The following is a 14,954-nucleotide window of genomic DNA, read 5'->3' as shown; positions in this document are numbered from 1 at the left end:
TTGGACCGGACAGGTTGGACCCCCCCATTTCCACGTATACAACTACAGTCTTCTTCAACGTTGTATTTGTTATTAAACCCTCCACTCCAGCTTTTCACTGTTTGGTCAAACGTCAAGTTTAAATCATTTTATTCTTTTACCGTTTGTTACAAAATGTTACTTTTATTTTGGATAAGAAAGCAAAATAGCTTTTTTCATACAGAACAGACTGTTTCAGTCCCCACCCACCACCCCAATTTTGGTAAACACCTGAAAAATCGACTCTGTCTGTCAGTCCCCCATTCTTGCCCTTTTCTCCAAAACTTTGAAATGTGCATTTAAAAGGAAAAAAGTTTACATAAACTTTCAAAAGTAAAGCGCACCTTTCTAATACAACAAAAAAAAAAAAAAAAAAAGGATTTTTACCATAAAAAAAATTTCCTTACGCTAGTTAAACAAATAAGAAAAATGAGTCCTCATCGTCCAGCACTTCTGCAGCGGTTAGACCAGCAGTCTTTCGATAGCCATCTGGACAGACTGAATCTGCGGCTTCAGCTGAGAGCCCTCTTTGATAGTCACTGATGTGGCAACCACAGGACGGGATACTCCACAGGCTCGCCCCAGGGCCTGCTTGGACCGTACAAACACATAGGGGACGTTCTTGTCTTCACAGAGTAAAGGGAGGTGCAGGATGATCTCCAGGGGTTCTGCATCTGCCGCCATCACAATGAACTCTGCAATTCCTCTATTGAGGGTTTTCGTGGCTAGACAGGAAAGGAGGAAAAATTTACATTTGTGACATGGGGAGAAAAAAAAATCAGCATGGAAAGATCTACCCAGTACTGCCATGTACTGTACATTACACTTTTTTTGATAGCACAAGAAATCACACAACAGAAGATTTTATAGTACAACCGATTGTACTGAACAAAAACATACAATCTGGTTCATTACCTTCCGTTTATTACGTACGCAAATAGGCTGGATTTATACTTCACGCGACGCATGCTGCAACGGACGCTCCTGCTACGCAAGCGTTGTAGTGTTTATACTTGCGCACGTTCTTTACGTAAATCTGGAGGAATCCACCAGGTGGCAGTGCGAGATATTATCGCTGTGAGAACATGTTCGGCTTCTCTGTGTTGTGAATTGTCTAAAACATCTATTAAATTCCAATAGCACCTTACTGCAATATCTCTGAAAAGGATGTTTATTGATTAAACCCATCAATCCAGGGATGTGTCCATTCCAGGAAGCATTGGGCACGACTGAGAAACAGTCCCTTGACGAGGCCTCAGTTCATCGCAAGGTGAATACAAGCACACATACACTAGCGTCATTTTAGCGGCACCAAATCCCCAAATCTGCAGATCTTTGGAAGGAAACCGGAGCACAGTGTGGAATACAAGCAGGATATACCAGAAACATAACTAAATTATATGTAAAATGTAACATACACATTTTATTGCATTTCATCATGAAAGTGATATCAAGTATAAATCTAAAGATTCTAAATGTGCAGAGAGTTGGAATATCATACATTTAATTTGTTCTGTTTGGTGATCTATTGCTGCTTTCCGCTGCTGAAGCAAAATGCCGACATACAGATGCATTCGTGGTGCTTTTATATTCAAGCGTCGCATATTCCCGATCGTAATGACACGAATCATACCATCTTTTGTGCCGTCTATTTTTTATTGTTTTACTTTACCAGCTGTCAGGTCCAAGAAGCTCGTAGCGATTAAAAACTGGGATGACGTTTACGACCGTCTGCTTTAATGATAAAGTAAACTACGAGGTTAAAGCCGAAATTTCCACTTTAATCACAAAATACATGTTTTCACCGTGTCCTTTATTTTTTTCTCAGTGGCTCAAATATAACGCTATACATTATGTTGCTGTTGTTAAGTTGCAAAAATGAAAAAATGAAAAAGACATATATAAATGACACGATACATTTTAAAAGTCTCACATACCATCTTTTGTGCCGTCTATTTTTTTTTTTTGCAACTTCACATCGGCAACATAATGTGTAGCGCTGTATTTGAGCCATTCATCAAACAGCAAAGCGCGCACATCGATCCCCGAAGGATCTCCATAGAGGTTTGCTGTCACATGTAGATAGTAAACAGAGACTCTGACGTCACGTTCCGACTTTTAGCACACTGCGCCCGACTTTTTGCTGGTACTGCAACTCGCTGCACGCGTCGCGTTAATTTCTGAGGACCTGCTCAGAGGACGCTTGAAATGAACGTTGGGAACGCGCGTGGCAGCCATGATGCGGGCGCGTACGCGTTCTGAGTGTGAAGTATAAATGAGCCCATAGAGTAAAATGAACAGGAGATTGAATCAAAGCTTGAAACTAAGCACACTGGGTCAAATGAAGCAAACAAACTGCATGGTCAGACAGATTGTCACGTGGTGGCTGTTCATTTCTTCTCTTCATCACTCTGGTAGAGCAAACAAGCCGTCTGCTTGTAAACGTCTTTTGAGTGTGCATGGCTGCACTTGCATGTGCCTCTGCGTGTGTATATACACATATTTAAATATTATATTTCAACTATTTGTGCAAAAACACAGAAAATCTATAGGCCTAGTCCCATGTCTATGCAAGATCAGACCACACAAATATCAGTCGAATTTGACAATTTCTTAGGCAATTGGACAAGAGTCAGGCTGAAGGACACGGGGAGACCCACTGGACCAAAAACAAAAGGCCTGCAGCCTGTAACAAGACAAATGCAGTGTAACTCGTTTGAGTCACTTTTAACGGAAGTTATCATTGTACATGGGTCTCTGTGTTCAGTTTTGATATCTCAGAAACCACTTGTTCTAAAAATGTCCCATCTCTGCTAGGGTGTAGTCACCCAGGAATGCTACACAATGCCAAAAAAAAAAAAAACGCACAATTTTAAGATGAATATTGTAATTAAGATGTCAAAATTAATTCCAGTTTTACAAAGATACAGATGCCATGCTAAAATAAACATTTCTTAATGTTTTAAACGCCATACATTCAGAATCTGAACTCAAAAGGAATGCTCCACCCAAAACAGATTTTCGCTTCCTTTTAAACGATACATATCCCATGTAGTTTGCAGTGGTGGCCAAGAAATTATTAATCTCGTGCTTTTGTGGAGAAATTAAATATTGAATACCAGTAATGGCGCACTGCACGATAACGTGCAGTGAGTCCACTTGACTTGAGCATTCCTAGTTTTCCTCCTCTTTCTCTGTTTAGCATTCACACTCAGAGGTTGATGCGCTTGCCGCTTCCTGAGCAGCTCTTTTTTTCTCCACTCTAGCGGCCGGCTGCTTCTCTTCTGTCGGCATCTTTTCGCATTAAAACTGATTAAGTCAGTGTTTGTGTTGCAATTAGTACGTTTCCTTAATTTTTCCACTTAAGCTGGCACGTAAGTCTTCAATCTGCCTCAAGAATGGTTTAAGATATGAAGAGGTAGGGGAAGTGATGGCTCTCTGCCGAGAGTTGATTCTACAATAAAATGAAATAAAAATAAGAAGAGGAATAACCTTGGAGGTCAATCATCACCCTAAAAAGCGGATAGTAGACGTCACGTAGTATACGTGTACCAAATTTCAGGTCAAGAAGTCAAAAGAGACAAACGGACAGCCATGGTAGTGTATTATATAAGAAGATTCCAACTCAACATGGTTAAAATCGTAGGTTAGCAACTCTGTATGATGCCAAATGATGTGGAAAAATGAAAAACAATTCTCATGTAGGCCGTGTCACATAATCCATGTGTCTGACATCCATTTGTATGCTCAAAATGTGTGCTTGTTTTGCTAAAACAGTGCTAAGTTACTTCGTGAAAATCTGGGATTGAATGTAAACAAGGAAGGTGTCATTCCCACAATGCTGTGCGTTTGAACTGAAGACGGGATTCTACACCAGTTAATGAGGGGGCGAGGCAGGTCTTCAATTTTTTTCCATATCGTTTGGCACTGGATAGCGTTGGTCAACACATTGAGTTGGAATATTCAATTTCTCCACAAAAGCACAAGATTAAAAATATTTGTTGGCCTACACTATAAACTACACAAGGTACGTAACGTTTAAAAAAAATATATATATTGTCTCTGGGCAGAGTATTGCTTTAAGTCGATGGTGAATTTTCAAACCCATTGAAGTAAAAGTAGGCAGGAAGGAGGGCCCTAATTTAATTGACTGGTGTGGCGGGCATGTGCCAACAAAAACGGGGATTCCAACATGTGTTTTTATAAATAACAATATGGTCATCATGGACCAATTGTGTAAGTATCATATTTATTCACTGACTTGTTTGGAAACTAAAAATACTGCTAAAAAAAAAAAAAAATCAAACATTGAACATGAAGTAGTAAATACCAAATTTAATTGTGGAAACTTTCATTTTAATTATTTATTAAAATGCACACTTTTTAATGCTGCTGTTGTCTTTTCAAATCATGACTGCCAACAAGTCGCTCTGGCAGGGTTCACACTGCAGCTAAAGACCCTACCACATTAATCAACTCCTCCTGTGATTTTCACGTGTAGGTTTCATTCATGTAATCTAGTCGAGTTGGAAACAGTTGCTTCACACTCTCATGAACGCCACATCCAAGTGTCTCAGTCCAGTCAGTCATGTTGTGTGCAGGAGTGCGGACAACAAATGAGTGCTCAACTGACGGAGTAATGCAGCTACGAGGAATGAATGACCTCACAAATGGAGATCTGTCTGATGGTGTGCGATTTATGCACCGTGGAGGGGAGGTTGTATTTGCGGGAGACTGCAGATGAACTCACCGCATCTATAAAACATTTGCAAAGCACCGGCTCAGTCAGGATGCACGTTATTGGGGGTCAGAAAATGGAGGACGCTCACGAGACTTTGCAAACGTGAAACTGAGCTGGGAAGTCGTCTCATTTGTCATGACCTGCAATATCTAGTCGCGTAAATCGGACATCTTCAGGTGACAAGACCAGTAACTGCAGTAATCTGGTTTGACAAGCCCTCCGATTAGATGAATGATGTGTAATATGCCACTGGCTCTTGGCTAACTACATTTAAATCTTTGGCTCCTGTCCATTTTTTTTTTTGACTGTTCAAGTTAATTTTGCAAGCGAGCCAAATACGACAAAACTATGAACAGCTATAGATCCTAAATGTGCCCTGCATTCCCAAAATTAATAAACATATTCTGTCAGACAAATGTGACTTAATAAAGCACTAGGAACACTGACAGCAGGCTGGCTGCCATGCTGCTTCCAAGTGTAGGATGTCTACAGATTCATCAGCTTATGATGGAAAGGAAGAGAAATATAAAAAAACAAAAAAACAGCTTTTGCTTTCAGTACAATTATCACAGCCGTATCTGTATGCAGAAACTGGTGGACATGGAAAGACATGATGGGGATGTTTTGGGTGGACCAACGTAGCAATGTCAGTTACGTTTAGAGGATGAATACAAAGCCTGTGTTCCCCTTCCATGGCCTTGTGCATGTACAGCGTTTTGAAAGCCAGTGATCCTTCATACCACCATTCAATAAGCCACATTTGTGTTTCTGAACCTGCACTTTCTGGGGTCTTAGAAATAGCAGGTGCACTTCCCATAATCCTGTTGTGAAATTCAAAGCCTAACACCACTTATGAATAGAGCGTGGTTGCTGTTTTGCAGTTTCTTACCTTCATTGGCTCCTTTGCGTAACTGTTTATAGTTTGCTGCTTGCTGTACCAAGTCAAGGATGGTCTTTGTCAGGGTGGCATCTGCCAGAGGGTAGGCTTTGGGATTCACATCTGCATCAGCCTGTCAAATAAAACCCATAATCATGAATATGCTGTGCAAGTTAACTTTCTTTAATGTATAATAGCCAAGTGTGCACTAAATTGGTCAATAGGGGTATTTCTTAGAGTGGCCAATACAGATGCACTGTGGCAGTGAGGTCAGTCAGTCATCCAACGTGGGACTAATGCCAGGCTGTAAAGTGGTGTAAATATTTGGCAAGCCACAGAAATTTGATGTATCCACCCCTAAAAATGGGTAACGCACACAACATCCTCACACTTGGGAGGGTCATACAAGTTTGGAGGTTATTTCCAGCAGCACCGGGCACAAGACAGGGTGAAGCACCAGTATACTGTGATGCCCACACAGCAACACAGGGGCCAATCTGGAATCACAAATCACCCCCAACATGCACGTCTTTGACCGGGCAGCCACATTAACCAATGTGCACCAGTAGAGCACCTTGGGGACAAACTAAGTATAAAGACCCATCTATCAACCCACCAGATACATTATCTTAAAGTGGTCAACTACAAATTCTAGGAGTAGTGACCAGAAGATTGGAAAAAGTGCGCTTCAATCAGAGCGACAAAGGCATTTTTTCTTCACTAAAAATGATCCATTAGTAAGGTGGATAAATTTGGAGTGGAGTTGGTTTAGCTTCTTAACTCTGTTTTTGTGGAATGGGCAAGAAAAAATGTCATTTAGCTCCTGATCTGTTCGGTAATCCTATGCGAGTCAGCCCCTGATCTTTGGATAAGGCTATCGCAAAACTTGAAGTAGGACCCCACATCTGCTTTTCACATGTATGGTGGACAGATATTCACAAAACTTCATGGGGAACTCCTCTCCAAATCACACTTGGATTTTTATTCAGAGTGCACAGCAAAAAATAAATAAATAAAAAATATCACAAGACCCTGACCTCTGCAAATCCTAATCACAGCCCACAGTTTTGAACATTAAGGAGGTGGTCATTTAGGTCCAAACAGCAGCCAAGTTATTTCAATGTCTCGTCCAGAGAAGCCCCCGATGATTCACTACTGGACTGAACTGTCAGTAAATAAGACGACGCAGGACAAGCGTGAAGAAGTTAAACCAGTCTTCTAAACTTTGAAATGTGCAATAATTAGATCACAGTACAAACACCATATTAGTAACATGCAGAAAGGGGAGGGCTGGTAATTAAACAAACGTATCTACAAATTAATTCATTAAATCAAAATGCCCCCCCAATAAATTCTACCTTGGGCAAACTTCAGCTGCTATATGAACTCTTTCTGCAAATATGGGCCGAAAATTTCAGCACTCCCCAATCATCCATTTCTTACCCAGATCCTTCTACTGATCCTCTTGGTGCACCTTCCGGATTAAAAAATATATATACTTATCTCACAACTTATGCTGGGAATGAACTGGAGGCTCCAATCTGCCTATAATCTATTCATCCATTATGTAAGCCCCCTTATCCTGAAAAGGGTGGCGGGGTCTACGGAGTCGAAAACATCAAGCACCTTAATTAAAAGAATTAGATTCACTAAATGCTGAAGTTGTGCTAAAGATTTATTTCCAGATCACACTGCAGTTGGACCACTGGGACGTGGTGGGGACACATGGCACTAACGGCAAGATCTGCAATGCGACTGAATTATTAAAAAAAAAAAACGTGCAGCCACGAGAACCACCGGGGACCCCGTCTGTAAAACCCTAAAAGCACCGGCTGGGCGGGCAGTGCCAGGCGAGGTCTTCCGCCTCCCACTATTCCTAAAACCCGGGCTCTGATTAGAGGTGTTACCATTAAAACCAGGTCGCGCTAGTCACGACCCAAAGTCCCAAACCAGGGCACATGTGTAAGGGATGACCAGGGAGGTTTCATTTTTTCCACGGAGTGTGCCAGACGCAAAGAAAACGGATGACCGGGTATGGAGAGGATTTCTCCCATGGAATTTACTGCGATTTGCAAAAATGCACATAAAAGTGAAGTCTCTTTGTCTCTGTCCCTTTAGCGTTTCGGCCGCCTAAAAACGGGACATTTAGTCCAATTTCTGGACGCAATACATAAACTGGTCACGCTATGGCCATTTTTTAGACTGGTATGGGATGCGGTTTAGTGTCCTCATCAACCGAAAGATGCGGCTTTGAAATCGGAATAGGGGAGTACGTGTAAACGAGGGCACACATGTATCCCCGAATCCAGCCTTGAACGGAACCAGATCGAAAGCGCCGCACCTTCCATGTGAACACATAAACACACATCACTTGCATATGATACAGACGGCGCGATTACTTCTCTCGACACGTTACTTTCTGGCCACCACGTGGCTGATCCCCAAGACACGTGCTGACGGATACCTTAGCATACACATCAGTCCAACCCCATCGTGGAATTTAACCGGCAAGGACACTTATCGCTTAACTGAGAGATGCCGACGAACATCCGAGTGGAAAAAAAAACACTTAAAACCGAGCGACCTAAACCTTTAACCTGAACCCGCCAGGCCTCGCTGACGTTAAAGGCGCGCAAGCCACCGGGGTGCAAAAAGCTTCACGGTACGTCGCCGCGCTTCTTCTAAACAACAATACTCACCATGGCTATTGCGGAACAAGCGTGTGTATCAAAAAGCAGACTAGTACGCAGCGTCCCCTCGGCGTGCGCTTCACGGAGGACAAGCCCAGAGATTCAAGCCGATCTTATCAACTTGCAGAAATGTTCGCTTTCTCCCACAATGCAACTCGAACTCGGGCTGCGGAGGCGGAAACTGACATAACGTCATGTCTCTTCAAGCATCATGGGAAATGTAGTCTTTCTGAGGCTGACCCGTACCTGACGCTCAATTCTCTGATTATAGTCTTTACGGACACACTCTGCTTTTTAAGTTTGCTTTTTGGGTTGTCTCGTTTTCTTGTCCCTTTCTTCGCCTCCATTCTTTCTCCTGATCCTTCCTGTAATAATTTTGCCATCAACATTGAAATTTAATGTCAGGCAAAACAACTGGTAGGATTTTTCTTGGTGCTCCATCCGTACACTAACAAGGTCAATACAATTAAACAACACAATACACAACGTATAAAACCACCACAGCATTATATACAGTAGTAGTGAAAATAAATTGCACAAAACACAAACATTTACAACAATATAGAAAGTAGAACTGCAGTCCCGTCCAGTAATAGATTGAGTCAATCCTTATAATATAAACAGAAATAAAAACACCATTTAGGCTGGGTGGAGGAGTTCAGAAATCAGTAAAAGGCAGAGACGAATCCGAGATTGCATTTACCCAGAGTGGCTGCAGTAGGACAAAACGTGTTTCTGTGTGTAGTCGTTCTTGCCTCAATGCTAATTACTTAAAGAGAAGGCGCAGCATCTAACATCCCTGCTGCATCACTTGACCACCCTGCCAATCAGAAGAGCTGTGCACCGTTTCAAGGAGTTGGTCCCTGGGGACAGGGACATCGACGGGAGGGCTATGTAACCATACTGACAAGTTGGATTAGCCAGGCATGAGCCACCAAGAATATGGGCTGGCATTCCTTTAATTTAAATGAGCAGATTCACAATCAGCAGCAGGGGCGCCTATACAAAAAAACCAAAAAAACAGACAGCCAGAATTCCATCTTGTACATCATGGCAAGCAGCCCTTTATAATTATTGTGACCCACCTAAAAGGGCTATGTAAAGAGCAAAGAATCCATTCCGGCATTCGGTGCCAGCGCTACAGTACGACGTTGACTTTTGCTCCTCTACAGCCCAAAGGCACAGTGTTGGTTTAGTTCCGAGTCGTTGAGTTATTTTTGTTTTGTTTTTTTTTTTTTTTTTTTTTTTTGCCTTTCACCCAAACCCATCGGGAATATTAGCATGAGTATTTGCAGAATGGACTATTTTATTCCATGACACAGTACATTCAATCTTATGTTCTGTCTGCGCTGGAATGAGCATCGCATTTTCTTGGATAATAATAAGATTTTGGTACATTAAATCTTATGTTCTGTCTGCGCTGGAATGAGCATTGCATTTTCATGGATAATAACGAGATTTTAATTCAAAAAGAAGAAACGGACTCCGTAGCATCCATTTAGAGCCAAAATGGCTCACTCCGCCGCGCGCGCATGTGTGTGACGTCAGCAGCCGTATTTCGCTGGGCGCCAGGCATTCGCGACAGTGGCATGCCGGGTAGGACGTCCGCCGGCCGGCCATATTGTCTGTCAGTCGGTTGCCCGCTCCTTAAGTTGACGGAGAGTGAAAGATGAAGGGAATTCGCAACGTGGGATCGCTCTCGGTAAGGATTCTCTAAAGACCCGGCTGCGGCGTTTCGTGTTCTTTCGGAATAAGCGACCGAGCGAGTGGAGGCGCTTGACAGTTGCGGCCGGGCCTGTGTGTCTTGGGAGATCTGTTGACATAAATTTGAGGTTCCACAAAGTCGTTTGAGTTGTGCACTTATGGGTGTCGTTTTCAGGGTGAAGGTCGCACCCCCCTCCACCCCCCAACCCGTTAAAGGATCTTCATCAAACACTGTCTCCTTTCCTTCCCAAGTTGTTTCTGCTCTCAAATCGGGGTTTTCAGTCCGTGGGTTTCTGCTGAGTGAAGGTCGTTCATTGTGATCGTTTTCAGACGCGTATGGAGACCAAAAATATTATTAGTGGGACTGAACAGACATCACAGGCTAACGTGTTTTCTACCATAAACGACTTCCTGGTTAAGCTATGGGGACCGACATCCTGATATCAGGCTCTGCGTCCCGGTTAGGCTAAGCAGACTTCCCGTTTTATTTATTTCTTTTTTTTCTTGGACCCTCTCGTATTTAAGCATCGCGATCTGGAATTGAACACATTGTCCCATTTGGTCTCATTTATAGACGACCGAAAAATAATGGTGGGACACATGGACTTTAATTTCATGTGCCATTTCACAAGGTGCACGATACACCACGGGGGACTGCGACTTCAATGTCCTGAGCATTTCTACCAAGTGCAGGGAACTCCATGGGTGACCACCAAACTTTGGTTTTTATGTCCATTTCCACAAGGTGCAGGATACTCCTTGGGGGACCCAAAGGACTTCGATTTCTTGTGCATCTCTTCAGGATGCATGATACTCCCCCACACTCCCTGAATTAATGAGTTGTGGCTCATTTTGGAACGACGACACTTTGGTCAGCCCGGTTTGGATTTTTGAAAATGTGGGCACCCCAGTTGTGGCCAAAAGAAGGACCCAAGTGTTGATTTTCACAAAGTCTCCTGCTTCAATGCTTTTAGATCTTTTTGTCAGATGTTTCTATGGGATACTGAAGTAGAGTTACAAGAATTTCAGAAGTTTCAAAGGCTTTTATTGACAATTCCATTAAGTTTATGTTCGGAGTCAATATTTGCAGTGTTGGCCCTTCTTTCTATTTGAAGACCTCTGTAATTCACCCTGGCATGCTGTCTGTCCATCAACTTTTGGGCCAAATTCTGACTGATGGCAGCCCATTCTTGCCGAATCAGAATTTGGGTTTTTTTGTTTGTCCACCTGCCTCTTGAGGACTGACCACAAGATCTCAATTGGGACTCCAAATTTCGATGTTTTGTTCCCAGAGCCGCTTAGTTCTCACTTTTTCCTTATGACCCGGTGCTCCATCATGCTGGATTGTTCATTCTTGGTCACCAAACTGTTCTTGGATGGTTTGGACGAGCTACTCTCGGAGGATGTTTTGCCCTTCTTGACACTGCAAATATGGACTCTTTGCATAAACTTCATGTCATTGTCAATAAAAGCCTTTGAAACTTCTGAACTGCTTGTAATTCTACTTCAGTATCCCATGGAAACATCTGACATAAAGATCTAAAAACACTGAAGCAGAAGACTTTGTGAAAACCAACACTTGGGTCCTTCTCAGAACTTTTGGCCACGACTGTAAGTTTAACAAATCCACCAATTCAGTAAAGTTTGCGCTCTGTTGGAAGTGTAAGTAGCTCCACACGGTCTGATTCTGTTCACCATTTTGTACTGGGTAAACTGGAACTGAGAAGTGGGCACTCCTGCCAGCACCGAGTGTCCAGCCTTAACGAGGGTCACCAGATTTTCAAAGGACACTTGTGTAGCATTCCTTTCTGTGTGTTAACTCGTGCCCACCCGTGATGCTCGTCCTCATTTGTTTAATGTCTGCTTTGTCTCATCATCGTCTCAGAGTGAAATCAGGGCAGGAAAAAAAAAATTCACAAATGAACACTTATGTGTCTTCATCAAATCGCTACACGTTTCTCATTGGCTAACTAAAAAGATTACAATATGCAGGCTTTCGAGGCAACTCGGGCCCCTTCTTCAGGCAAGATGTAATCATTACGTGACGCCCGTGTTGAATGCTAATGCACTGTTCCTGTAAATGCATCAAGTTTCATATTTCTGTAAACCTCAAGTTAATTTGTTAGCTTAATTCATGGAGTCAGTGCGGCCTAATGTGCGCTTGAAGAACGGCTTCTCCTCAGTAGCTTTTTGTTGATGAGAAGTGGACAAGTGGTCATCTGTGTCTGACTTTTCTTCCATGTGTGACTGAAAAAAATGTTTTTGTCATTGATGTGTGGGGAGCAAGTCTTAAGGAGGTTCTGCTCAGGCTTTATAACACACTGGTGAGGCCTCATCTAGAATACTGTGTGCAGTTTTGGTCTCCAGGCTACAAAAAGGACATAGCAGTACTTAGACGTCTTGCAAAGATCCTTAAGTCTGGGTTGAAATTTAAGTAATCAACATCGAGCTCCGTGTTAACATTTCCAGTGCACCCTGCAAAGTACGTATCTTTGTTATGTGCCATTTGGTGTGGCAATCGTTAAAGCAGTGTTAATATTTGTTATGCACCATCTGTTGGAATGACAAATGCAATGAATATGTTACTGCTATTTACCATTTAGTGTGGGATTCATTAAAACAATGTTAAGGTTTGTGATGCACCATCTGTTGGAATGACAAATGCAATGTATTTTATTACAACAAATGTTTCTGATGCACCATCTGTTGGAATGGAACATGCAATGCATTTTATTACTACCAATGTTTGTGATGCGCCATCTGTTGGAATGACAAATGCAATGAATATGTTACTTCTATTTACCATTTAGTGTGGGATTCATTAAAACAATGTTAAGGTTTGTGATGCACCATCTGTTGGAATGACAAATGCAATGTATTTTATTACAACAAATGTTTGTGATGCGCCATCTGTTGGAATGGAAAATGCAATGCATTTTATTACAACAAATGTTTCTGATGCACCATTTGTTGGAAAAGAACATGCAATGCATTTTATTACTACCAATGTTTGTGATGCACCATCTGTTGGAATGACAAATGCAATGCATATATTTCTGTTATATGCCATTTGGTGTGGGATTTGTTGAAGTAGTATTAATGTTTGTGATGCACCATCTGTTGGAATAGAAAATGCAATGTATTTTATTACTACCAATGTTTGTGATGCGCCATGTTTTTTTTTTTTCTTTCCCCCAACACCCACAATAATCCATAATCACTCGATTTCACTTTGCAGATGGTGAGACAAGTTTGTTGCCGAGTTGTCTTTAACGGCATTTCTGACGTAGTTTGCAGAATGCCGTCTTTTCCTAGCTGGACCGCCTCTACACGAGTGAGGGTGATCCACGTCTTGCGATGAAATCTAATGACGTAGATTGCAGGGCCGTTTTGTCCCTGCGCTGTCTGCTTACTCAGTTTTAGGCAGCTACGTACGCTAGCTTCACTTGTGATGTGCTCGTGGTAATCTGCCCTGTTAGGTTACATACGACCGTGAATGCCAAGACTCTCAAGGTGTGCTCTTGATTGTTTTTTGCAAACTGAGTGACGTACTCGATAATATCAGCTGGCACATTGTTAAAACAACAATTAAGATATTATGGTAGACAATGCACATCACACACTCCAACACAGAAACCTATTTTATTAAGGTGGAGTAGATATAAATATAGACCTGAAGACCTGAGGTGTGTTGCACCGCTGCGCTAGCTAGGGTCCTAATTTGGGATCGCGTGGTGGGTGCATTAATGTGACGTATCAGTGCATGCTCCTAGCCTCCTCTTCCTCTTCTTGGTGATCTTATAGCTAAATGTATATAATTTAACGGTGCCATTGCACGAGTCTCTTCTGGTTTCAACTTACCGTATATACTCGCGTATGAAGTCCGGTCTTGAAACCTGAAAAATCGATCATAAAATCAGACCCCGAATTATACGCCCGTTCAAAAATGCAACAGTTCAATTTTTTTATTACATCTTCTTGCCTCCTCCAGTCTCACCAGTTCCTCATACACACTGAATTTTGTTGCGGCAGTGCAGTTACCAATTTCTTTCGCCTTTTCAATGAATTTTAATTTAAAATCAGCTTCATATTTTCTTCTGATTGTAGATAAGGGGTGCTCTCACGGTAAAGGTGTATGAGGGTGTGAGATACAAAAAAACACAAAACAGTGCAAATGTCGCTTCGGAATAGTGTGGGTATTACTGTGTGGTCACGTAGGCACAATACATAGTAAATAAAAAGGCCGTGTGCTCCATGGTGACTCCCAGCATATCAGAATCTCTTGGACTAATAGTGTGAGTTTTCCGCATTCGACTTATACGACCGACATCATAAAATACCACAAATTATATGGTAAAATCAAGCCCCGACTTATCCACGGGAGAACTTAAACGCGAGTATATACAGTAAATAAACCTTTGTGTCCCCAGGGGGAGATTAGGCTTTTTTACAGAAGTGCATTAAATAAAGTAAAAACAAATCCTTATATATAATTTGATACTATCCATATGTATGGTGATCACGTCAATACCTCGACTCAATACAAGTTAGAACCATGCAATGGGACTTAGAACATCAACTGATGATTTCGGGTGCCGCATCCGAGTGGCAGCCTTTCCAGCAGCTCCGTATATGACTTTATCTTTTTACCTTTTTTATCTCTATTTTTCCCTATTTGTGAATTTCCCCTTGGGATTAATAAAGTATCCATCTATCCTATCTATCTATCTATCACGTGCCAAACCCGGACGCAGTATCACATGATTGGCTAAGAATGTTCGACTGCTTCAGTGACGCCGCTGGACGGCCGAGTATAGTAAGTCGGTGTTGGTTCGAGCAGATAACAGTCAGTTCGGTTGGTTTGGTGGGGCGTACTTTCCAGGACTAACATCGTCGACTGAGTTAAACCCTTCGACAGCTCCGG

At 42.2% G+C, this 14,954-nt stretch overlaps 2 protein-coding genes across 3 annotated transcripts in view; one reads left to right on the top strand and one right to left on the bottom strand.

The window, feature by feature from the left end:
* Positions 1 to 303: 303 nt before the first annotated feature.
* snu13a (SNU13 homolog, small nuclear ribonucleoprotein a (U4/U6.U5)) lies at positions 304 to 8,489 on the bottom strand. The gene is made up of 3 exons (XM_039775443.1): positions 8,336 to 8,489; positions 5,649 to 5,769; positions 304 to 743 (listed from the first exon to the last, which is right to left on the bottom strand). The coding sequence occupies exons 1-3, from the start codon at positions 8,336 to 8,338 to the stop codon at positions 481 to 483; spliced, it is 387 nt and encodes a 128-aa protein (XP_039631377.1). The 5' UTR covers positions 8,339 to 8,489; the 3' UTR covers positions 304 to 480.
* A 1,417-nt stretch (positions 8,490 to 9,906) lies between these two features.
* LOC120542132 (cytochrome b-c1 complex subunit 2, mitochondrial-like) overlaps positions 9,907 to 14,954 on the top strand; it is a 43,118-nt gene continuing 38,070 nt past the window's right edge. Inside the window, exon 1 of one of the 2 annotated variants that reach the window (XM_039774311.1) lies at positions 9,907 to 10,028. In XM_039774311.1, coding sequence (XP_039630245.1) covers positions 9,996 to 10,028 — 33 coding nt within the window. In that variant the 5' untranslated portion in view covers positions 9,907 to 9,995. The remainder of the gene's footprint in view (positions 10,029 to 14,954) is intronic. The other variant, XM_039774310.1, reaches the window with a different exon arrangement.

Source organism: Polypterus senegalus, chromosome 13 (genome assembly GCF_016835505.1).
Source record: "Polypterus senegalus isolate Bchr_013 chromosome 13, ASM1683550v1, whole genome shotgun sequence".
Classification (NCBI taxonomy): domain Eukaryota; kingdom Metazoa; phylum Chordata; class Cladistia; order Polypteriformes; family Polypteridae; genus Polypterus; species Polypterus senegalus.
Note: the sequence above shows the minus strand (reverse complement) of the source record. Positions and strands in the feature narration are given on the sequence as shown.